At 34.2% G+C, this 25,286-nt stretch overlaps 1 protein-coding gene across 1 annotated transcript; it reads left to right on the top strand.

Moving 5' to 3' along the window:
- Positions 1–4,163: 4,163 nt before the first annotated feature.
- LOC129228107 (8.6 kDa transglutaminase substrate-like) lies at positions 4,164–14,344 on the top strand. Its single transcript, XM_054862749.1, has 4 exons — positions 4,164–4,185; positions 5,490–5,544; positions 8,991–9,120; positions 14,102–14,344. Exons 2-4 carry the CDS (start codon positions 5,498–5,500, stop codon positions 14,210–14,212), a joined length of 288 nt encoding a protein of 95 aa, XP_054718724.1. The 5' UTR covers positions 4,164–4,185; positions 5,490–5,497; the 3' UTR covers positions 14,213–14,344.
- Positions 14,345–25,286: the final 10,942 nt, after the last annotated feature.

Raw genomic sequence — 25,286 nt, 5'->3', positions numbered from 1 at the left:
AATTTAGAGTTTGTACCAGTGTTTGAAAATGAAAAATATAGTTTGGAATTCAACTAGAAATTCAGTTTATTTTGAGGGGAGGCAAATTATGGGACTTAAAAAGTCTTTGGACATGTTTCAGTGCCACAAGATGCGCTACTTTAATGTTAAAAAGAGTTTAAAATGTGTATCGGTGTTTGAATATGCAAAAACGAGTTTGGAATTTGACTAGAAACTCACTTTAATTTTAAGGGCGGCAAATTAATTTATTTATTTATCTACTAGCGGCTTTGCACGGTCTGCCTCGAAAATGAAAGTTATGTCAAGTGACGCGTGTTCAACAACTGGGCTCAAATAATAGAAGAAAAAATGTACTGTAAAATTTCCCGTCAAAAAATCATTCTTAAATTTTGTTAACGGCTAATCTTTAAGTCCTGAATAAATTAAACGCAACCCTCCATCAACGCAACTAAAATCCTAAATTATCATATGCTGGCAGTACAAAAAAAAAAAAAAATGTGTAAAAGGGAAAATTTTTACCTCAAAGCAAAAGCAAGAATTTTGTTTGTTCACAGTCGAGAAAAAAATGGCAACAGATCCAAAAAGATTTTATTCACGATAGTTGGAACTGAGCTCGTTGGTAAACGATAAATTTCCGACTTGATATGGATGTTCCATTAAGCTTAAAAATGCTTATAACTCTTTTCCTGGTGATTTACAGCCTTTTTTTTTAATGAAATTCGAAGGAAGTAAACCAACTTGAGGGGTATTGAAAATTTTTGAATGAGACCTTTCGAATGAGACCTAACTTAAAAAAATCGGATCATTATTTCGAGTAGAAAGAGCCATTTAATGCCATTTTGCTTCAAAAAATGTTTGTGAGATTTTGGGAAACACTTTTTCATGTGCATTTTTAATATTAAAAGTTACTTTTTGTTTATTATTGTAGAAAAAAGTATCAACAGTGTTTTATAGTTTCCATCAAGCACTTTTAATAAAATGTATCTGAAAAATGTAACATCAAATATTTCATTTAAACACATTTCAGGCGTACTGGTTCTCCGCCTTCCTCTTTCATTTATTCCTCTTTCTCTAGTTCTCAGAAAATAAAGTCTTCTAACGACCCCTGAAGCTTATCTCTCTGATATCACCAAAAGGACGATGAAAATTGAATTTTTAGTACTACAATTTCGAAAAATTTAGGGGTAAGGTATTTTTGAACCTCTTCCGATACCATCATTAAAAAACGCTCTCTAAGACTTCAATTTCGGAAAGTTACCAGTGGAGAGCCCTAGTATCTCCTTTTTCCCTGACATCACTAAAGATTGTCTGCAATTGCGTTTTTGGAACTTCAATTTCGAAATGATATAAGGGAGATATAAATCAAATCGCAAAATCGATCAAATACAACTTACATAAAAATTAATCTAACTTACATTAAAAAGAGCAATGGAGGGAAGGGCGGCACTTGTCAACCTCGCATAGGGTGGCAAAGCTACTAGAGCCGGCTCTGATCTTATTAGTTCTCCCATTTTCATTACGAACAATTTTCATGTATACTGTTAAATGCAGACAATTCATTTCTAGCTCTTTCTCGTTAATGTCTTCATAGTAAATGTCAGTAAACTCTTTTGCAGCTTTTTCTCAACTTTCCGGAGTTCAGAATTTTCATGCGAAAAAATTTACCAAAACATTGATTAATGTTCCAATACGAATTTAATCACTGTTTGAGATGAAGGGTATCAATTATGGGAAGAATGGTTTCTACTTTGAATTTCTCTTTTTCACTCTAGTGTAACACTTGATGAAAGACAAAAAAAAAAAAAAAAAAAAAATTCCCTTATATATAATAGACTGTGACCGAGTAACGCTCCTGACGTCATCGACAATGAAACTCGCGCCAAGGCATGATAATTTGATAATATGTTTTGGTAATGTTTAAAATGCAAGGAAAGGCTTTCTTGTGAGAAGGCTGGACAGGATCCGGTCACCTTACTGGTAAGGCTGTGTCATTACAGGGGAATGAAGAAACGAAAAAATGGTGAACAATGAACGCCATCTACTGGATTTTAGGTTGAATCCACTGGAGTTAGAGTTAAAATTTCAACTATCAATATATCATCAAATAGGTAATTGCTTCGATCAAATGTAGAAGTAATTTTCACCCGTTAAATCTTGACGGGCAAGTTTCTAGTAAATAAATAAAACAAAATAGGTATATGAAAAAATAGTTCACTACAGATATTTCTTTTAAACAGTGTAAATACTACCGAGTTTCCATTAAATTGCATTTTTATGTATTTAAATTTAACTAAACATGCTGAAATCGGAAAGCCTGATTTTCGGATGAGAGTAGAGTAGCTTCGCGCATGCAAAAGCTAATAAGCAAGCGGGTATTGTTGTCATTCATTGTCGTTCGATTTTTTCGAAATAAATATGTTTTTCGTTAATTAATATCGGTTATCGTTTGGTGATTTGGCAGGAACTGGGAGCCCCTATCAATAACGGATCTGGGCACGTGCCCAGGATGCCCATTGAGATAGAGGGGCCTAATGGTGATTATAGAGAAGGAATGTAAAATGCACTTGTGCTGGAGAGTTCAATAAAAATTTATTTATACCTATGTTGACCATTACTTAATTTTCAGCCCACGTGTTTCACTCTTTCAAAACGAATTTTATTCCTCTAAAAAGAATAAAATCACGCCTTGAAAATCACGCTCTGAAAGAAGAAATCTTCTAACGGAAAAAGTACACTGTGAGTGATTGACCTTACTTATGCGTTTGTGTCAAAATGGTCTTTTTTTGGAGTAAGCATGGAGAAATAAAAAAGTAAATGATCACCACGGTTGTATTGTGCACTGTAAGTCTTTGTTCTTTAAATATATAATAACTAATTAAGGATTCGGACAAGGTTTTAGTCACCACCAACCTCCCATTTTCCTTCACATTAATTTTCTAAGAAATGCTCGCTGTGGCCTTGCACTAGCATTTCATTCAATTAGCAAACAAAATTCAGTTTCGGTTTCGACGAACATTTACCTGCTGAGCAAAATAAAGAAAGAAACAATTTTGAATTACTAGAAAATAACACTATTAACAAATTGAAACCTTTTAAGTTTTGAAAAAAGGTATATATATAGGTAGTAATAACGAGAATTGGAAAAAAAAAATGCTTTCATCTCTTCAATGAAAGCTGAAACAGTTAAAAGGAAAACAAATTGCAACATTCCCTTCATTCTACGATTTCGCAATTTTTAATTGTTCATTGTTGGCAACACGACATAGCAGAACAGCAAATTCTTCCATCATTCAATACATAATAACTTTGCTTCTAAAAAAAATAATCAAGTCGTAATGCACAAACAATGGACACTCAAAAAAAAGAAAACAAAAAGTAACTAAGGATGATAAGTTTAGTACCTAAGTGACAGAAATTATTAAATGTCACATCCAACATCCAACAGGAAATTTTTTCTTTCTTCCTCTTCTCTTTTCCCCCTTTTTCGGCACGGAATGCTTTATTTCATTTCACTTCCACAACAGCTAACCTTGAACGCTAGAGAATAAAATGTACGTCCTGTAAATTTTTATCACTATAGTGCTGTTACTTCCACATGTAGCGCAGGTTACTTGCAACTAGTAGCTAAGTAAGTAATTTCAATTTCTTTCAATTTTTATGCAAATATTTATTTTTGTAAATATTAGAAAAATAGCGGTAAAATAGTATATTAGAGGAGATTTAATTCTTAGTCTAAAGCTCAAAATTTTTGTCTCTGGTGTATCTGAAGGAAGACCTTTCCCGAATACTTGTTCCTCCCCCCCCTCCCCCTCTTTCCCAATATTCCATGAATCTGAACAAAACTTCACTTTAAGCTCTAGAATGAGTATTCTTAGAATTATTGTACAATCTAAATAGTAGCCACTTAAAGCGATGTTTCAGTAACATAGATTTGAAATGCTTTTTTTTTTAAGTTTAAAATTAGTTTCCTTTGCAAATATTTTAGAAAAAAATAAAAAGGTTCGAGCTGTTATTTCGTTAGTATCAAGTAGAAAAAAGATCTTTAAATTTTTATCTTCATAAGATTCCATCTTATCTTAAGTAAAAACAAATATTGATTGGCAGCCTTGTTCTTTAATAGATTAATTCGCAACTCCAGAGCGCGAAAACGCTACCTTGGGGTGATCAGCAATGCTACCGAAAAAGGTAAAACATTGCATTCCACGTGTTTTCTTTGGGATAAATTACAAGTTCCAGAAAGTTTGTGGTGTAATGTAAAATTTCAGAAGAATAGAAAAGAAAGCTTCCCACAAACACGATGAAAAATTACTGACATTGAGAAAGCGTCAGAGCAAATTATAAGTTACGGCATTTATTTGTCTTACCTTTTTCATCCGCCATTGGATGGTGGCTACAGCGCCTCCTATAGTTTATTGGAATTGCGAATAACATAACATTTAATTTGAAGAATGTAATTTCGAATTAAAAAAAAAAAAAACATTAAAAATGTGTTTGTACATTTATTTTGTTCCGCGCAGTTTCTTGATTTTTAAAAACATAAAAATTTAAGCATTTTACCCGAAATTTTCTGAAATATTTTTAATTAGAGAATAAATTAATAAAAAATTCTTGTGCTTTAAAAAAAATGCTATTCCTGAAAATATTATTACTGCTCGGAAATTTCTCATTAACTCTCTTTTATTATGTGTATATTTTTAGTTCATATTTCTTTTTAATCGAGAAGCATACCACCACATGATAACCAGTATGTTGTGACCATCATGAAATTTTCATTTATATCTTTCATTCAAGTACCGTTTTTTGAAGGCGGAAAGAAACGATGAAAGAGCGCCACCCTCTTTGAGCGGTTGTCACTAAAACAGCATTAGTTACTAAGTTACTATATGGGAGTATATGTATGTCAACTTTTTGTTTGAATGCTATCACTGTTTTTTGAGCCATACAAATAATGCTAAAAGTGGAAAATGTTTGATCATACTCCCATCCCCCCCCCCCCCCCCGGCTTTGAGGATATTGGAATGAACTTGATTTGCTGCCTTTCCGCCCCGTCGAAGTAAATTTTCATACCATTTTTGATGGACTTTTTGCTTTACTTTTTCAGATACACTACCCAGGGTTAATGAAATTAAAGTTCTATTGCGTCACCCAATTGGAGTGATTGGGGCCAAAAATTAATCAGCGCCTGTTCACGTAGGGTGTAGTTCATATGTGTGCCAAATTTCGTTCGATTCCATGCATCACTTTTTGAGTTGAAGCTCCCACCAAAGAGTTTTCAGAAACACAGACATCTAATAAACGTGGACAAAATGGTTTCTGCACCATCGGTTATATTTATTTATTTATTTTCTTTTACCATGTACTTGGAATTAAACTAAACAGTTTGTAGAAATAAAAGCCCAAAAACGTACAGAAAGCATGTTTATAGTTAAGTTTGTTAAGGATGTGATGCATCGTTCTTGAAAATTTAATACTTTAACCCTTTTTTTTAGATACAAAAATGAACAGCCTGCTCTACCTTATTGTTTTGGGAATGATTTGCATTAAGTAAGTATTTTGCCGTGCTCAGCACAAAAATCATATTTACATTTTTTTGTCAAAATTGAGTTATTGTCACGAGGTGGTTCTTTATAACATGTTTTACCTACATGCAATGTTTTATCGTCATTTGTGTGAATGGCAAATATTTTTTAAAAAATTCTAAAAAAGTGGAATCTGAATCAAATGTATGGAGGCGTAAAACTTAAAATAGCAGTTTCTCAGTTTGAGCTCAGCAACAGATAAGACTTTTTGGCGCTTAGCACGACTATATTATACAAATAAATACAAATACAAAAGTGACGACCAGCAACAGGCTCTGGACCCAGCTAGGCTGACCCTAGTCAATTTACGATCCCCAGTGAAGATCAATGGCCCTCTTAAAACTATCTACTCCCTTGCTCATTACCACCTCTTCCGGTAAGCTGTTCCAAGGTTCCACTACCCTGCTAAAATAATAATTTTTCCTAATATCCATGTTAGCCTGAGATTTGAATAGCTTAAAACAATAACCCCTTGTCCTGTTTTCAGTGCTAAACTTCAGCCCCAGCTTTCATTTTAATAAATTTAAACAACTGAATCCTGTCTCATCGGTCTCATCTTTGCTCAAGACCTGGAATCATTAGTCTAAATGAGAAAGTCCATTTATTAGCCTTGTAGCCCGCCTTTGAACCCTTTCCAATACATTAATATCTTTCTTAAGATAAGGAGACCGAAACTGAACAGCATACTCCAAATGAGGTCTTACCAAACTTCTATATAAGGGCAGAAGAACTTCTTTAGATTTGCTTGAAATAGATCTATGGATAAATCCAAGCATCTTATTGGCTTTGTTACTAGCTATGGTGCACTGTTGACGAAACTTTAAATCCCGACTTATTAAAACGACCAGATCAGTAACGTTTTCTGCCTGACTAATGACTGAACCCTGCAAATAATAACTTGTACATTTATTTCCATGCCCTAAATGTAGCACTTGACATTTCCCAACATTAACAGCCATACCCCATTTATCAGCCCACTCCGTAATATGATCTAGATCCTCTTGCAGCTGATTTGCTTGTTCTTCATTCTCTACAATCTCCATAACTTTGGTATCATCAGCAAAACAATTCATGTTCCCAGAAATATTTTTTATAAATATCGTTCATGAGAACACTGAACAAAACAGGCCCTAACACTGATCCTTGAGGAACCCCGCTTAAAACCTCACTCCATTTAGATTAATTTCCCCTCACAACTACCGTGTGTTTCCTTTCGGTCACACAGTTTTTTACTCAAATGAAAAATTTCCTTCCTATTCCTAGATCAGCTAATTTGCTAAGTAGAGCAACATGCGGTACCTTATCGAAAGCTTTTTGAAAATCAATGTAAACAACATCTACAGGCTTCTTATTGTCTAAAGCCATGGTAACTTTGTCAAAGAAATGTAATAAATTAGTTGCACAAGATTTACCTTTCCTGAAACCGTACTGAAAACTAGTCAATAGATAGTTTTCCTACATTTTCAAACACAGTATCTATCATGAATTAAGTGTAAGAAAACGTTCAATGTTTTCCTGTGAAGTCCTTAAAATTTCATATTTAATCGTTGAACCTACTTCAGGTTGATTGCCATTCACTCCCCTTCCACCTTTTTTTTAAAAAGAATTTAATGCTTCCCTGCTCCATGATTAGCCAGTTGTACCTTTTTCTTTTCTTTTCATTATCCCGCTTAATTTTAGATTTTATTCATTTTATATAATAAAAAAAAATTCAAAAAAAAAAAAAAAAAAAAGAAAAAGAAAACAATGGAGGACAAAAAAAAAAAAAAAAAAAAAAAACTAACAATTGCAGAAACTCACATTTTAAAGGATTTCTCGAGTTATAAGAGAACAACTGTTCCGTAACTTTTGTCGCATAAAAAGTGTGCTTCATCTGACATGTTTCGACAAAAATTCAATCACATGTTCATTTAGGGGCCAGAAACAAATTAAAAACAGCTGGGAATAAAGTGTAAATTTCAGCAATTAGTTTATTCACTATGTACAATGGTTTTGTAGTTTTTTTCTTGTAAAAGTATAATTTATATACACGAAAATATAAGTATTTCTTTCTTTCAAAAATATTAATTTTATTCGCATCTTTTTCGGCTAATACCGCGCAGAGTTTTCCGACAAACTTTACCAAAATTTCAGACAATTTGACAGCATACATAAAAATTTTTATAGTAAAATTTGAAACAAAAACTTCGAAATATTGCTGAAATATAAATTTTCAAAGCAATTAACTTTTCATTGCGCGTGCCCAAAATATAGCAGTTTATAACTTTCAAAATTTCATAGCCAAACAGATTTGCTAATTCGTTGAAGCATCCCAGCTGAATATCATAAACTTTTAAAGATATTGGCCACCTAATGAAATGTTGCAATTGCGAACGATAACGTACGACTAGTCGCCTTCGCTGGCATATACCTTTTTAAGTTTTTATTATATTCAGCTGGAATTTTTTTATGAGTTAAAAAATGAATTTGGGTATGAAATTTTGGAATTTTCAAATTGCTATCTTTAGCGCACGCGCAGTGAGAAATAAATTACTTTAAACGTTCTAATTTCATCAAATTTTCAAAATTTTTATTTCAAATTTAGTATACTGAATCTATTGTATTTGTACGATAGTTTAAAACTTGTTTTCTGGAAGTTTGGCAAAGTTTGACGGAAAACTGCGTGTTAAGAGCCAAAAACATGTGAACAAAATTAATATTTTTGAAAGAAATGCTTATATCTTCGTGAATATAACTTCGTGAATATTTACAATCTATTCGCAACTATTTACTATGAAAGATGGCCCAAAAACGTTTCTGATTTCTTCAATTTGTTGCTAGTCCCCTAAATAGTACATTGGTTCAATTTTCATTGAAACCTGTCAGCTAAAGCAAACCTTTTATGTGTTTTTTGTCCGCCGCTGTTTATATATATTCGGTGTATTCGTTTACTATTACTATTCGCATTTTGTGCCTCAAATAACTTGACAGATGTGATATATGCGCCATTTGGCAACATGAATTACGTGCTTAGCTCTGACAAAACAAATTGGCGCCAAGCAGCCAGAGAATGTGAATACTTTTGGTTTACTTTTTTGTTATTCCAGAAAAAATCCCCAAAATTGGCATAGTGACAAACCTTCGGGCAACCTGCTCGTTTACTTTCGGTGTATTTTTTCCGTGAATAGAGTAAAAACGTTACCGAACCTGCAACTTATAACATATTGCGTATTCTATTTGTGGGCAATATGACAGCAGAATAATTTTAAAAGTAAAACTAACCATAAGAAACATGATGTCTTTCTGAAAATAAAGGGGAACTCAACTGATGAATTCTTCTAACAGGGAGTTACTGCTTCTGTTGGAGAGGCGTTCACTCATACTCAAACCTGCTGGATGAAACAAAATTTAATTAAATATTTTTGTATACAGAATAGCTGATGTCGAATGCTTCTCCGAGCCGGTGTGTGGAAACTGCAACCCAGCGCAGTGCCCACAGACACCAAACTGCAGGTGCGGACAGCACTTGGACTATTGTGGATGCTGTGCGTTTTGCAGCAGAGTAAGTTGATAAGTTGTTAATTTTATATCTACACTGGTGTGCAAAAATTAAGGACGAAGTCGAAAAATTAGCACGAAATTGAACGAAGAGGCAGAGCGGACAGAGACCAATCAGGAGATTAAGTGAGGTGATGAACGGTAGCACATGCGCAGATATGCAGGCAGACGTAATGGGGGAATGTCTGAGTAGTATAAAGCATGTTGTCGTTGTAAGATTAGTATTTCTGGCAGAGAGATTGCACGCCATATAGCAGTTAAAATCACACCGAGTTGCTGCCTCAGCGAGAAATCGCGAATAATCAATCTGTTAGACGACATCTGGATGCTTTTACCCGAGGTCGAATCATTGGGAAGTTGGAGGAAGGCCGCAGTGTGACAAGTGTGGCTGCAGAGTTTGGCATTGTGTGCTCACAGCATCGTTTCACGACTTTGGAGACAATTTCAAACTACAGGAACAGCTATCCGGTGGTTCAGTAGTGGTCGTCCACGATGAACCACACCCGCAGATGACCGGTATATTGTCTTACAGGCCAGAAGAAACAGGCGGCAGACAGCGGGAGAAATCGCTAGACACACAACACAGGCGATTGGACGACCGATATCGCGTTTTACCGTGGCCAGAAGACTGTACGGTGGTGGTCTGTTTGCATGACGCCCTATACGGTGTGTACCTCGAACGCCTGCCCATCGGAGAAGGCGTTCTCTGTGGTGCTGGGAACACCGGAATTGGAGAGACAATGAATGGGGACGAGTACTCTTTACAGATGAGAGCAGATTCAGTCTGAGTAACGATTCTCTTCGCATACTCATCTAGAGAGAGCGGGGAAGCCGCAATCATCCCTCGAACATCATTGAAAGGGACAGGTATGGAGGTCGCCGTGTTCTCGTTTGGGGAGGCATCATGCTTGGTAGTCGTACAGACCTTCACATCTTCGACGCAGGTTCAGTCAACAGGACCCGTTATTGTAACGAGATTCTTCTTCCATATGTGCGTCTTTTTAGAGGCGCTATGGGTCCGCAGTTCCTTTTCATGGACGACAATGCACCATGTCATCGCACAGTAGCTGCCAAAAAGCTCTTAGAGAGTGAGGATATTGAACGTATGGATTGGCCGGCACGATCTCCGGATCTCAATCCCATCGAGCATGTATGGGATTTTCTAGGCAGACGCTTGGCAGCTCGTACCTTACCACCAGTAACGATTCGGGAGCTTCGATTGGCGCTGCAAGACGAATGGGCAGCAATGCCTAAACAACTCATTGACACCCTCATTCTCAGCATGGGCAGACGCTGTGAAACCTGCCTAGCAGTCGGGGGAGATCATATCCCCTACTAAAGACCGGATGTTTCTTGCTGGACACCCATCACAGGGATGTTTCGACCTTCAGTCGCATTGCGCTCCATGCTACTTTTTCGATAAAGCTTCTTTTTATCCCTCTGATTTCTCTTTTAGTAAGTGTTGCTAACATTACAGATGTCCTTACGTATTGGGGATCTTACGGTATTAAATGTGTTGATTTGGAAAGCTTTTGTACAAAGTTATGTTGAAAAAATCGTCTAGTCCTTAATTTTTGCACACCAGTGTATTTCATGTTATGTTGATTTATCTGTGTCGGAAAGATAGCGTAGTGAGTTAGAAGTAAAAAACCGAAAATAGCACACTTCATGTTTGACACTTTCAGATTTTTTAAATGAATTTCAATAATGTCAACCAATTAATCATGTTTTTTTTTTAATTAACTCACCATTTTAATTGGATAATCGAGTTTCAATGACTTGTTGCACATAATGAGTAAGTTTTAGAAAGGTTGAAAATTTATTTGTTTGTGAACTGTAAGGAGAATATTAGGAAAACTCGCAGCTTCAAGCTACGAGTACGTAAGCAATGAAGCTCCAGTTGCAGTTACTGTCTTTTTAGGACCTGTTGCTTATGTAAATGCGCCTGTTGCAGCAGCTGTCATTGCTGATTGTGCTGTTGCTGCAGAACAGTACTTGGGGATCATGACGTCCTTTTGGCTCAGCGGTAAAGCTTTGTGTTTGCATAAGTCAGTGGATCAAACACTGCCGCGAGCGCATAGCTCACTCTGTTGTCCACAATCGTACGCCACATATTGGTGATCTGGAAGATGATGGAGTCATGTACTGCAGCTATCGGAACTACCATACCTCATGAGCACGTTACAGCGTCGGATCTAGAGCGGCAAGCCAGCGGCCTTGCTCCGGGGTGGCATATTCAACCTATTCACCCCCCCCCCCCCCGTTGGAATTCGTTTTTCAAATTTGAAAGAGAATGGGTAAGAACGATCATTTTAAGCTTTTGCCCCCGAATGTGAAAAATCGTAGATCTGGCACTGGTCCATCATTAATCACTGATATACAGTATACCCTCGTTTTACGTGGGTTTATTTTACGCGGTTTCGATTATACGCGGTTCAAGATTTGACACCTTTATTTTATTTTACGCGGATGAGTTACGGTTTTGCGCGGATGCGACAATGCAAACAGATAAAATTTTCTCCGCTTTCAAAATCCAAACTCCTAAACATTGCAGATTACGCGTAATCAACTGCATTTTGGCGTGGTAATAATCGAGCTTGGACCAATGGAGACATTTTATGCGATTGGTTCTAGATCTCTTTCCAGAAGTAATGTTATTAAACTCACAAAGTTCAGAACTCACTATGGAAGAAGAGCTTTTAGGAGTGACAAAGGAGGCCAAAACCAACGAGGATACCGATGTCGGTGACGCACAACCAAAAACGTTCACATTGAACATTTTGAGCCATTCGTAGACAAAGAAATGATTTTTCTGATTTGTTAATGAAGGAAGATTCTATCATGGAAATGACGCAAGTGATTATGGATGCGTTAGTGCTCTAGCTTACAGAGAAAAATTCTTAAGTACTGCCAAAAGACTATTATAGCCAGCTCCTCTTTACAAACAGAACACGAAATTAATTTATGTTTTCTTTATGCGTATTGTGCATAAAAGTCGATATAAGTACACATTAAACTTATTATACAATTAATCATCACTAAAATGAAGTATTTTGTTAGCTACGGAACCAAACCCCTATTTTAACACTAAGGTCTCAATTTACGCGGTTTCGATTTACGTGGCATTTCCGTGTAACGTAAACCTCGCATAAAACGAGGGTTTAATAGCTACTCCGGCATTGCTCACTCATCCGCAAAATCGCTTGCACTCACTTATGCGCCCAACTAGGGATGCTAACATTACATGCCTCTCGCTTCAGCAGCAACAGGTACCATTCTCTACATTAGAGCAGGAATTAAAATGGAGGGAACAAGTCCAATCATTGGCTTCAGCAAAAGCTGACACAAAAACCCCAAGTCACGTGACTCAACAACGACAAATGGTTGGCTCTTTTGCGTGAAACAAGCGAAAGAAACCTGATTTCTTTCAATGCTTTGTTTTAAAATCTTTCACGTGACTTGAGGTCTTGGTTTCGCGAACGAAAAATTTCACTCCCTCCATTTTATCTCTTCTTAATGTTCGCTACATTTATGTTTCTTTTGTAATGGCAACTGTTCTTTAGGAGCCTCCGTGGCTCTGTGGTAGAAGCTTCGTCTTCTAAGCCGGAGGTCGTCGGTTCGATTCCCGCCGGTGCCTTGTGTGTCATTTCCTTCTCTTGTGCTGTAAATACTTCCTGTGTGTTTCCGGGGGCAAGGCGCTTAGTATGCAGTCCTCTACGTGTCTGTGTGAAGCTGTGTTGGTTCTGAATAATTAAATAAATGAATAAAGACTTTTCTTTATGAGTACAAAGGTTTTTTTTTTTTTTTTTTTTTTTGAAGGCTTTAGTTGTCCATTCTGTTAATAATCCACTTTGTTACTCCATACAGAGTGGTCAAAATATTTTTTAATCCTTCATAAATTTCTTGATCACCATTGATATACTTGATTATAAGTAAATAATTGGAAAATAAATATTTAAAAAATATCATTAATTAGTAGTGATTATTGAAATGGATTTAAAAATTCCAAAGTATCGGCCTTTATTCATATGTTATTTTCGCGAGAATGACACTTAGGACATGACGGCCTCTTACGTACAAGGTAACGGGTTGAAATCCGGCTCTAATAGGTAAATCTTCAAAATGCAGAAAATAAGCGCGCAGCCTATGGTGCATGATGGTGAAGCATGTAAAACATCCTTTGAGTGTTTCTTAGGCTTGGACACGCACCGCTGAATTAAATTCCTAATGAAATTTAGCATCGCGCGAGCCTCTATTTGGTGGGAAACTAGGCACGTGGCTGAAGCAGTAATGGCTATGTTGCCGAGAGTGATTCTAGATGAAACAACGGACGCCAACCCCAGATTCTTCATTTGGAATAACAATTTAAACATTTAAAGCGTGCGAAAAAAAAATTATTTAATATTTTGCTTCTTATTAGACAGTGCAGATGAACGGTGAACATTTTGTTTTGAAAAAAAAAAGGATAAGATCTTCAAAATGTTTTAACATTGCTCTTTCTCTTGGGATAGGAGGGGGGGGGGGGGCGCACGCGTCATATATTTCAATTAAAAGAATAATTTTAATGGGTAATGAACAAAATTTTTTGTTCAAGAAATCACACAGACGTTTATGATTTCTTAAGCCAGGGGTGTGCCCACCCTCCTAAGAGCAAGAGCGCACCCCCTCTAAATATCGCGAAAACCCCCCAAAAGCAAGAGCTCCCCCCAAATGAGAAAAAATGCCCCTCAAAACAACCCCCTAAAAACTTTTATAGCGCCATGAACCCCCCCCCCCCTAGATGGGCACCCCTGTTTAAGCAACACAATTTTGTTCACTAACTTTTTAAAGTATTATTTTTAATGAACTATATGTGCTGTGACGTGCGGGACAAACCGTACCATTTCCGTGGAATGGCATTTTAATACTTTTTTGGACAGTACCTATAATTTCGTCGACATTTTACGATAAATCTTTTTCATTCTCATTCTTTCATCCTTTTTTAGTGTCCTGGAGAGACTTGCAACTTGGTAGCAATGGAAAGATGTGCTTATGGTAGAACTTGCACACCTCCTCCAGGAGCGAATCCCATGACCATATATGGAACTTGTCAATAAATATTTAATGACTTTTATTCTAAGTTGCAGAACAAGCAACGAAAACAAACGACAAACTAATAAAAATTGATATATCTTACGCAATTTTGTATAGATGATAAAATCAATAAAATATTTAAGTTTTAAATTATACTCGAAAACGTTTCTTCCCTTTGGTATTTCAGGACAGTAATCTTCAATGCGTGGGCCCCACGAGAGGCCATGTCAGCCTAATCGGAAACTAGGGGCCTGGGCCTTGCTCAGACTCGGAGTAGTATATACTTTATAAGTTTTATGGTGGCAAGGGGCCCGGTGACCGCCTCGGCGGCCCTGCACTTACAATCAGAGACCAACCATGCTGTAGAATCTTAGGAGGCAGGAAACACTTTTAGGATATATATATATATATATATATATATATATATATATATATATATATATATATATATATATATATATATATATATATATATATATATATATATATATATATATATATATATATATATATATATATATATAAGGAGTTTACTTTCAAGCGCATTATATCCAGTTTTATACTTTTTTTGCAAAACGAAAAAACGTTTTACGCACAAACACTAACTGCTAGAATTTCGAATTTCTCACAATGTTTTAGTAGAATAACAAGTGACTATTGGCTGGCATAAGTCTAGTAATTTTTCCTCGATTTTACCAGACCTAAATTGCCAATTTTATTTTGGATGCATTCCTTTTTGGTGTAAAATAGTAGATATCATCCCTTTTGCAAAAAAAAAAAAAGGAAAAAAGAAAAAACACGCAATTGCATTTAAAAAAAAAACTTTATTAGATTGAAACAAAATATTCAACATTTTTTAATACGTATTTTTTTTACTCTACTTTATTCCTTCTTACTTACTTAAATCTTTTCATTGAACAATTAAAAAAAACACACCTTCGATCCAATTAAGTATGAACAATAAAACCATCCAAGCCGATTCAAATAACAACGCTGTATATATATATATAGGTATTAATAGATCACAATTTTTATCAATTATTCAATTAATCACAGCTTAATCATAAATAAAGCACAATTTAATAGTAATATTAATTATTAAAAATTAATTTAGTAATCACAATTTGAGGTCGCGCTTGCTTAACTGACAACAGACTTGCGCAAGGTGCTGCGACGAGTACCACGTTTGATTGGAAATGCTCAGCCAGTGCATCGCTCCGCTATTTTATTTGTGAACTACTTTTGGGTTAAAGAAGTGGTAAATTCAAATTTGGATATGTGCCTTTTTGATTTGAAAGTGAGCGATTGGGTACCGGCAAATAAGGGACAAGTTCCATTTTGCTGTAAAGACCTGGCGAGAAATAAGGGGATGGATACACACCGTTTAGATGGTAAAACCAATGCTTAAGCATTTTTTAAAAGTAGATATAAACCACTTAGAAAAGAAAAGAATTCATGGATCGATAGGGCTTATATCAGAGATTTTGAAGGCGAAAAAAAAAGTTTTTCAAAAAATGGATAGAATCCGTTTTGAAAGTAAAACTTCTCATATAATATCTGAGTTTATAGGAAAATTCAGTGGGTAATCGAAGTATATATATTTTTTGTCACCTAGTAATCCTGGTGGATAGTTTGTTTAATCATGCTCATAATACAGGAGACGAATTCTCAAAACTATTTTTCATGATTTGGTGATATTGAATAAACTAAAGTTTAAACAAGTCTTTATTAATGCACTACCGTAAGTTTTATTTAATACACAAGTACACTTTTTTTCTGATTCTAATTACACTTCCATACTTTCGACGAAGGATGGATATAAGGAAGGGGCGATGAGAGACCTTGACCCCGGAATTTTTTCCCAAATGGAAATCCTGAAACGAAAGGGTAGGTCATCTTTGATACAAAGTTAAGGGAAGGAATTGGACTCGAATCTCCCTCCTAGAAACTTTTTGAAATTGAAATTTCAAAAAGGCAATTTTTGACAGTCCTAGTGATGTTAGGAGAAGGAATTTTGATGTTTTCCCCCGGGTTTTCTTCAACATTTAACTTTCCTACTTTTTAAAATGTCTATTTTCAAAAAATAGACGCAGTTCAAGTTCCCTATTTTTTTTCAGAAAGCTGGAAGAAAACAATTTTCAATACTTTTTTCAAAAGTTTCTTCGCTTATTCACTAATAAAAGCAGGGCCGGATTTGGAAATGTGGAGGCCCCGGTGCAACGAAGGAGTGGAAGCCCCTAATCATGGTTCGAAAAGAACATCATATTTTCGAAAATATCCTATACTTTGATACATATCCGAATATTTTGATACATATGTATATATCAGATGTTTTCGATTTAAAAAATTTCCATTCAAGTCATTTCGTCAAATATTTCTTAAAAATTTTGAGCTCAAGAAGCGAGAAATTGTAAGGATGACCTGCAAAGTTAACCATTTTTCGGATTTTTTTTTTACTTACTTTATTTGTCTTTAACTCGTAGCTACAAATTAAATAAATTAAAAAAAAAAAAAATATTGCCACTGAAATGCTCGATCAAATAAAAAAAATGATAGTAAATGGATACTTTGCAATCAGGGCTTTCTGATATATCGATAATAATACTATTTTTGTGCAGGCGTTCTTTGTAGAAATACAAAAAAAAAAAAAAGTCTGGGAGAAAAAACTTAAAATTTGCTAACCCGTGAAAGTTAGGATATTTTGTAAAATTATTGTGGAGGCCCCGGGGCAGTAGCCCCGCCTGCCCTCCCCTAAATCCGGCCCTGGGTAAAAGAGTAGCAGTTTTTCCCAACTGATGGAAAAATTTCCGATTTTCCCATATTTTTGTTAAAATAGACGCCATAGTCACCTTTGCTTTCAAATAGTAGTTTTAATCACATTTTTAGCCACCAGTGGCAGTTCTCCTTTTGTAACGAATAATTTGAATTGATAATGCAGTTTCAATTTAGAAAAGAAATGAAAGTTAATAAATTAGTTCGTCATAAAGACAAGCATTAAAGAGCGGATTATGGGCCATTTGGTTAATTCCTAGTATTGATTATCAGATAAATTTACATTAAAAACATGTAAAAAATTGAATCAATACATTAAATAAACAGCAAAACATCCAAGTGAAAATTAGTTTATGTTCTAATAACTGAACAACATGCCCATTAATAGAACGACCCTAAAATTGGTCAATCATTAAAATATAATTACAAGCGTACTTTATGAATTATAAACATCACTCAGACTACTAAATTTTAATGAAATGTAAAAATGAATTACAATGCCTAAGAGCACAACCAATCATTATTTTTTTTTTTTTCGTTTTGTTTTGTAGGTTTCAAGTAGATGGTTTCAACCAATCAGTTAATTTGCTTCCATTAGTATCCTATAAGCTTATTTTTTACCAATCAAAGAACATGGCTCCCTATTGGTACATTTACTTCAATACTTTAAATATTTGAGGTTATTAATTTTTATTTTCATATACTTTGAAATTGTCTTGTAATAAATTTTTTGAGCATTATGACATAACTAAATTTAGTTAACCTTTGGAATAGAAAGGCTGAAAACAAGATTGGCAGCAAATGCGTTAATATTATTATGTTACAAACTCTTTCAAGTCGTTCCTATTTCCAAACATTTTCAGGATAAGTGTCGGCTTCCAAAACATTCACAAAATTAAAACTTTGCTTTCCTATTGAAAGGGCAAGCGGTGGCCTGATTGGTAAGGCATTGGACTTCATGACTGGAGGGTCCCGGATTCGACCTCAGCCGGTCAAATATCCAGTCTTCATTTATGGCGACTGGGGAAGGTTATGCTAGTAGTCACAAAGTCCTCCAAGTAAAATGATACCTCTGGGGGCGCTGGACCAGGGTTTACTCGGTTTCTGGTCTGGATAAAAAAAATCAGAAATGTCTTCAAGGTCCCATCCAACTGGTTAAACCACAAATAGTGATAGGTCCTGGGGACCCTGTGGAGTGAAAAGTGTCCTATTGAAAGGGTTCTGCTAAGAGCAACAGTCATCCTTAAAAACAAAAACACCAACTTCTTGAATTAATATAGCTGTTTTCCAAAATTGCAAAACTGCTCTCCCCCCCCCCCCTATGTCTGCATTGCTAACAAGTTTCATGATCGAGAAGAGACCCCAGGGAGGGTGGAGCGTTACGTGTTCTTGCACCAAGTTTTAAAAATGACAACACAACACAATGAATGAATGGCAACTGCAGAGGGACTTTTTATTAATATTCATAAAAATGGATATACAGCATCACACAATATGCACATTCAAACAGAGTTAAAGTTTTATATCACTTCTACATGAGGGACCAAAATAACTCCATGATATACTTTATATTTTAGCAGTAGAATAAAAATAATGCTCTCCAAAATTTACTTTCAAAATAGGTATTGCAGTTATTCATTACCCTAGGCAAGGCTATTGAAAAATGCAGATTAAACTTCCTTGTGGCAGGTGCATAGCTCTTTCTATGAGGCATATAGTACTAAATCAAGCCTTCAGTAGTCATATTAAATTTGATCTGAGAGACCTTTCCTGTGAGCAATTCAGATTTCTTAATTTACTGTTCAGAAGGCAGCTAAAATTGTAAGAACTTTGAACCAACAGTGATGTGCAACTGACACATCAACTACAATTTCAAACATTAGTCAGAAAAAGGTCTCTAATTCAAATTTTAATTTTTCAGTGTTGAAACTATTTTTAAAAGAGGAAATGAAATTTTCCGTTGACATAAGGAACCTATAATTCTTTTAGTTAAGAGTTTTAATTAATCACCATCAAGAGAGAATTTTATCACATAAGATTGCTATAAAACATCAATAAAACACAGACAAAGCAGCAAGAAGCTACAGAACTACTTAAATGCTGCAGAGTGTCCAGCATGAAAATATTTGAAACTCGCCAAAATTTCTTTACTGCATCAATTTAAATTTTGCTATTATTCAAAGTGGTATAAAAGATAAAGTCATTTTCACGATTTAATCAAATGAATGCATTTCATCAATTTACACTTTAAATGTTCAATAATTAGATGTTCAACCGACTATCTAATTCACAATAAATCAGACCAAACGTCCTGAGAAATATTTACAATGTTTCGACTTGATTTTAATTAATTATGCTAAAAAATTTACCATTTCAACTCCACAAAATAACATTAGGATGGAGAAAAAAATGACAAATAAAAATACTTGGCTTAAAAAAATATTTTAAGTTATATTTTTTCTCATAAAGAAGTATGATTTCATCATTATCACTTCAAAGATTGAGTGTTCCACATCAATATTTAATATAATAAACTTATAACCTAAAATAACTGATCAGCTTATATCGAAGAAAAGATGAAATTATATCCTATGCTTACAAACCAACGGGTATTTTTAGGACAAATTTTGGAGTATAAGAAGCGCTGTAAAGGCCGGGAAACACAGTAGTCTTTTTTTGGTAGTTACTACTATACATAACCCTTTGTGCTTGACTGTAAGGAGAGCCGAGGAGATTTGGTGGTATATCCTTTATCGAACTATTTCCTCAATTAAATGATGCATTTCACTGGTTCGGATTTGACTGCAACTTTTCCGGTCCTTTGACTATCGTTAAATCAAGGTTGTACTATAACTATGTTGACTGAAATTATGCGACTATCAAAATTTTCAGCCACTGGACACTTGATGCTGCCTACATAAGATAATTTAAAGCCAAAGGCAATCCTGCATAGCACAGCTCAAAGCAAACACACTGGGCAAAGCTCTAATTTTAAGCAAAGTACTTGAAGCATATATAAAATTTATCAAAGTGGATGCAGATTCATTGGTAAATTATTCAACTTCAATCTTGTACAAACAATTTACGAACTGATCAAAAATATCAGCTGAAGCAGTGTGCGTATGGTCCAAACAGATACTTAGAAGTGTTTTATTTTTAACCAACAAACGGAATGACAAGTCATTAAGTTAGGGAGAAAAGAACTACATACAGGGTGAATTTTTTGAAAGTTGAAAAAAAAAAAAAATTACCTTAAGCTCGTTTGTGTTAATTTTTCTGGAGACTAGTTACATTCCAGAACTAAACATAGTATGTAAGCCAGCTATAAAATCATTTCAATAAAAATTAACAATAAATTATTATTGCTCATAATACTTTAGCTAGTAAGTGAGAAGTATTATTTTACAGGAATTCACACTAAATATATAAAATTCAAGAACTTGATGTATACGTAAAGCATATATTTAAGAAAATATCAAAGATTAAATGTGTATGAATTTACTAAAGATTGGTGCAATAGAACATCTAGGCATTACAAAATGATTAAATAGTAAATGACACACAAATGTGTGAAATAAATCTGCACACCTGCATTCAGACCCTAGTTTTAAACGTCAAGATAAATACTATATAAAAATTAATTAAATAGAATGGCATTATTCACATTTATATACATAAAACTACATAACATCCATAAAAAAAGTCATATTAAGGAATAAATAGTCTGTAACACCAAAATAAATAATTATTCTTTAATACAGGAGTTTTGCTTTAACTTCTTAAAATTGAGAAAATTGCTACTTTATGACAATATCCACTTTTTCACTTTGAACCGTTTTCATATTGCTTCTTTAAAAATTAAACATTTTTTCAATGCATGAAAACAGGTTCTTTATAACTATTAAAAACACTACAAGCAATTAAATTTTGAAAATAAATAAATAATGATAATCAAACATAATTAAAAAAAAAAATCCTAAAATAAACACAGCAATAAAATTGAATTAAAAACAAAATTAGTTTCACAGAATTAAGCGTTAATTGTTTCATTTAATCACTTAGTTTTTGAATGATTTCGTAAAAAAACAACTAAAAATGTTGAATCAGGCAACTAACCAAGAGTATTTAAAGCAGATTGGTGTAAATTATAAAACCACCATCAAATTAAAATTACGATTACTATTTTACAACCAGCTTTTTTGCATTGGCTTCTTTTCACTTTGAACAAGAAAATACCTCTTTAAATATTTGTTACAACATTTCATACAAAGTTTTCTTGTGCAAACTACATCCTATGAGTGTATTATGTCAAAGAGAAATATAAAAATTTCTGCTAAAAATTCTAACAGGCAATATAAATGATTTAAGATAATCATGCAGTTCTAGAACAACAATTTCATATACGCCCAGTGTGTAATCTCCACATAGAAATAACATTATCCATTGAAAATATCAACAGAAGATACGTCAATAAGAATTACAAAAGCTGAACTAACAAATCTTCATTGTTTTTATTTTTAATTTCATAGAAGCTAGTAATTAAGAAGTTATCAAAGTTCAAGCAAGGTGAGAAAAAATATAACACACCTTGAACTAATTACTAACAATCAGAATCATTTAATATATAAAATAAATCTGCATTCATTTCAAAGAAGTTTAACTTTGGGTTAAAATGTTTGGTAATTGATGAATATTTGTGAATTAACGTTTTAAGGGCCACAAAATTGTACAAAAACTCACTAACCAAGTTCAATATATTTTCATCACACATGATTTGATCATACTCCAAAAAGCAAACTAAACATTAAAGAAAAAAAGTTATTGAGTTGAGAAATGTTATACAACATGGAAAAAAAAAGATAAAACAGGCTTTGGCAACTTGAATATTGGTGCCCTTCCAGGCCCGGATGAATATGTAGGGCACTTCCTCAGAGGCCAGCAGTGTATATTTTCAACGTTAAGCCTTAGTGCTAGATTTAAAAAAAATTTAAAAAAATTCTTGGGCTTTCAAGCCTTTTAAGGACTTGCCCCTCCCCAATCCCCTGCGTTATGCAGATTTGGGTCTATCCCCTTCAGGCAAGCTCATACTTATATTAAGGTTTCAAGTTCATCATTTTGAAGTTGAGAATAAAACGATTACTAAATACTGTTATGAAAATTCCTATGTAACAAATTTAAAAAAAAAAAAAACAAAGGCCGAAGTGACATATTCCATGCTTTTAAAATTACATCAGATTCATAACAAAATGCCATGCAACTTGTACAAGCAAGGAAAAGGAAGTGTGATTAATTACTCTGCAATACAGTACCTGAAGCTTCCTTATCCAGCACGCAGGCATGAAATTTCGAATTTTTCCCTGTTGGAAGGGGGCAAAGAGAATATAATTAATGTAAATTTACTAAAAAACAGCAAAAGCCATGCTCCCTTAAGTGTAAATACATTTTTATATTTCTAAAGCCAACGGCATTTGACCCTCTAAATGATGGGCCTGCCCTCACATGTAATTTTAGTGACCAAAAGAATGATAAAAAGTTGCCAAAGTCTGGTTTAAAAATGTTCTAAGTATTACCAATCCAGAATTTCTTTCATATATCAGTGTCAAAAACATCGAGAAATCTAAAATTATAACATTCTAAAATATTTCATAAAAGATGTACAATGATGGTTTTCTGAAATTAAAAAAAATAATTAAAATAAGTCCATAAAATTCCTTTACTGTGCAACTTGTACATAAATATTCATTACATACCACGGGCAAAGCAAAGAAGGCAAAACATGGAAAGAAGAAAACTGTGAAATTGCATTACAAGTCTCCCATAATCCAGGCATAAATTTCATACATATGAAAATTTTGTACATGAAATTACAAATCCGAATATGTATAAATTACGTTTGAAAAATTTAAGAAAATGTTTCCTGGTTATGGGAGTGTACCTCTACATTCATACAAATGGAGACTGGTTTCTGTGCATTCTTATTCCAGTTTAAGAAGCTCTACATCAAAAGTTAAAGTGGCATTTGGAGGGATAGTAAAGAGGAGTTAAGGAAAACACAAGACAAAAAAACAATTATGGCACTTCAAAAATTTATATAAATAAAAACAGAGAGAGAAATACTCAATTTCAGAAATCAAATGAAGGAGTCTTGAAGGAGTAAAATGAGATTTTGAAGAAGTTTGGGGGAGGGGGTAAAATATGTTGAAAAAAAGTGTGCCATTTAAGGATGGGCTGCCCTTAAATGATGTCACACTTTTTCTTTCAACATATTTGACCCCCTTCCTCCTTTGTCACAAACTGTCATACTTCAACTTACTACTCTTGTCACATGTCATATTTTTTACTAATATAGTGTTATAATAGCTGTGTGATGTCACTTTTTGTCGCCCTCTTTCTCCCCGTTGTCACAATTTCATGAATCCGTCTCCCCTTCAAGGCATGATATCTCTTGTGGATTACTTCTTTTTACAATATCATAACTGCAATTTACTAAAAACAATTGTTTTTTTAACACAATCACTTAATATAGTACATCCACTTATGCAATTTTAAATATTTAAATAATAATTAGACAAACTGACTTTTGCTGCTGAGAGTGTGGCGGCGGGAAAAACTATTATCATAAAACTTGATAAGAAAGACAAGCACCTTTAAGCATTTTTTACTTCACTTATGTCTTAGTCATCTAATAATATTTTCTCCTTCAACTTTTATGACTTCTATGATAAGTTTTTTAATCACATCTTTATGGAAAAAAAATGTTCAAAATTACTACATTAAAATCGTTTTATACCTTCATCCAAGTGACGAAGTTACGTTGTCAATCGAAGTATTGTAATTACTGCCATAGAGAAAGATTATGTAGTCTTGGAACTAAAATACAAGTTTTGAAGGAGCGTACAAACTCTGATATATGTGCATATGCTCCCTATACAAATCCACAGTTTGCGTCGGTTATCGCCCAAATTCGGTAGTGAGGTGCTTGGGCACCAGAGAAGGAACTTAGGTGGGCTTTTGAACGCCAAAATAGTACCATATCATTCTAATTTTAATTTTAGGACAAACACACATTTTGCGTCAATTATCGCCCAAATTTGGCAGTGAGGTGCTTGGGCACCCAAGAAGGAACTTAGGTGGGCTTTCAAATGCCAAAATAGTACCATACCATTCTAATTTTAATTTTAGAACCCGAAAATGGTGTTTTTCTATAATATGGAGGCCAAAAATGCTTGCAAAAATTAGAATAAAATAGCCATAGAACCCCCTGATTTTTCAGCATCAGATAAAATGCTTCAATGCTTTTATTAAAATTTGTAGCGTGAAGAAAATCATTGAGAAAAAAGAACTGTTGCCATTTTTTCTTCTTGAATATCAACATATAAAATTTTTTTTTTTTTTTTTTGAGGCTTTCCCCGTTATTCAGGGATTTAAAAATTTCCTTTTAGGTTATTTTTCAGCAATCTGTTTGGATATTTTGCTTATTTTATTTTTTTGTTCAAGCCTGATTGTTGAACACATCACTTGATATAACTTTTACTTTCGAGGTAGACCGTGAAAAGCCGGGCCATGCAGCTAGTGAATTTATATGAACAATAATGTAAATAAATATTGCACAGCAATATCAATTCCAAGGAATGTTAGATGACACAAACCCCCATGATGCTCTCTTTTGTGCAGGTTGGTCGTCATCATTTTACCATTAGTACTGTCAGCAATTTTTGCCTCAGCTTATTTACTGATTGGGGAAATAGAACATATGAGTTGAATGACAATATTAATGGACCAGCCCCAATTGATCAATTTCAACCAAAAAAGTCTCATTACATCATGAATATCAAATTAATGTTCCGCAACTAATGCACATTCAGACACAGGGTAAGGAAAAGAGGAATTTGAGTTATGCTCTGCTTTATGAGAATTTTCATAAGAACACAAATTTTTAGCAATTATTTTCTACATTTTTATCTAAGTTATTGAACATCTTCCCTCTAAATTTTCAGCAACATATCCTCTTATTTTTTAATGTAAGTGCACCTTCTGCTTCTTTTACAACTACAGCACTGACTGCAAAAACTAATCAGCACTTGCAAGCTACTGTATTCCTAATTATTACTGAAAGGTTTTACTAACTTTATCTTTTTGTGTGTGTTGTTGGGGAGAGGATTTTAAAAGAGATTACATAACAATTTTTCAAAAATTCATTTAACATATCTTTTGCACTATTATTACAAGAGATTGGATTAATGCAAATACATACACACATGTTCAATTGCATTATTTGCTTTCTTTTGACAGTATAGGACGGAGGAGTCACATATAAATGCAAAA

This window comes from Uloborus diversus, chromosome 8 (assembly GCF_026930045.1).
Source record: "Uloborus diversus isolate 005 chromosome 8, Udiv.v.3.1, whole genome shotgun sequence".
Taxonomy (NCBI): Eukaryota; Metazoa; Arthropoda; class Arachnida; order Araneae; family Uloboridae; genus Uloborus; species Uloborus diversus.
Note: the sequence above shows the minus strand (reverse complement) of the source record. Positions and strands in the feature narration are given on the sequence as shown.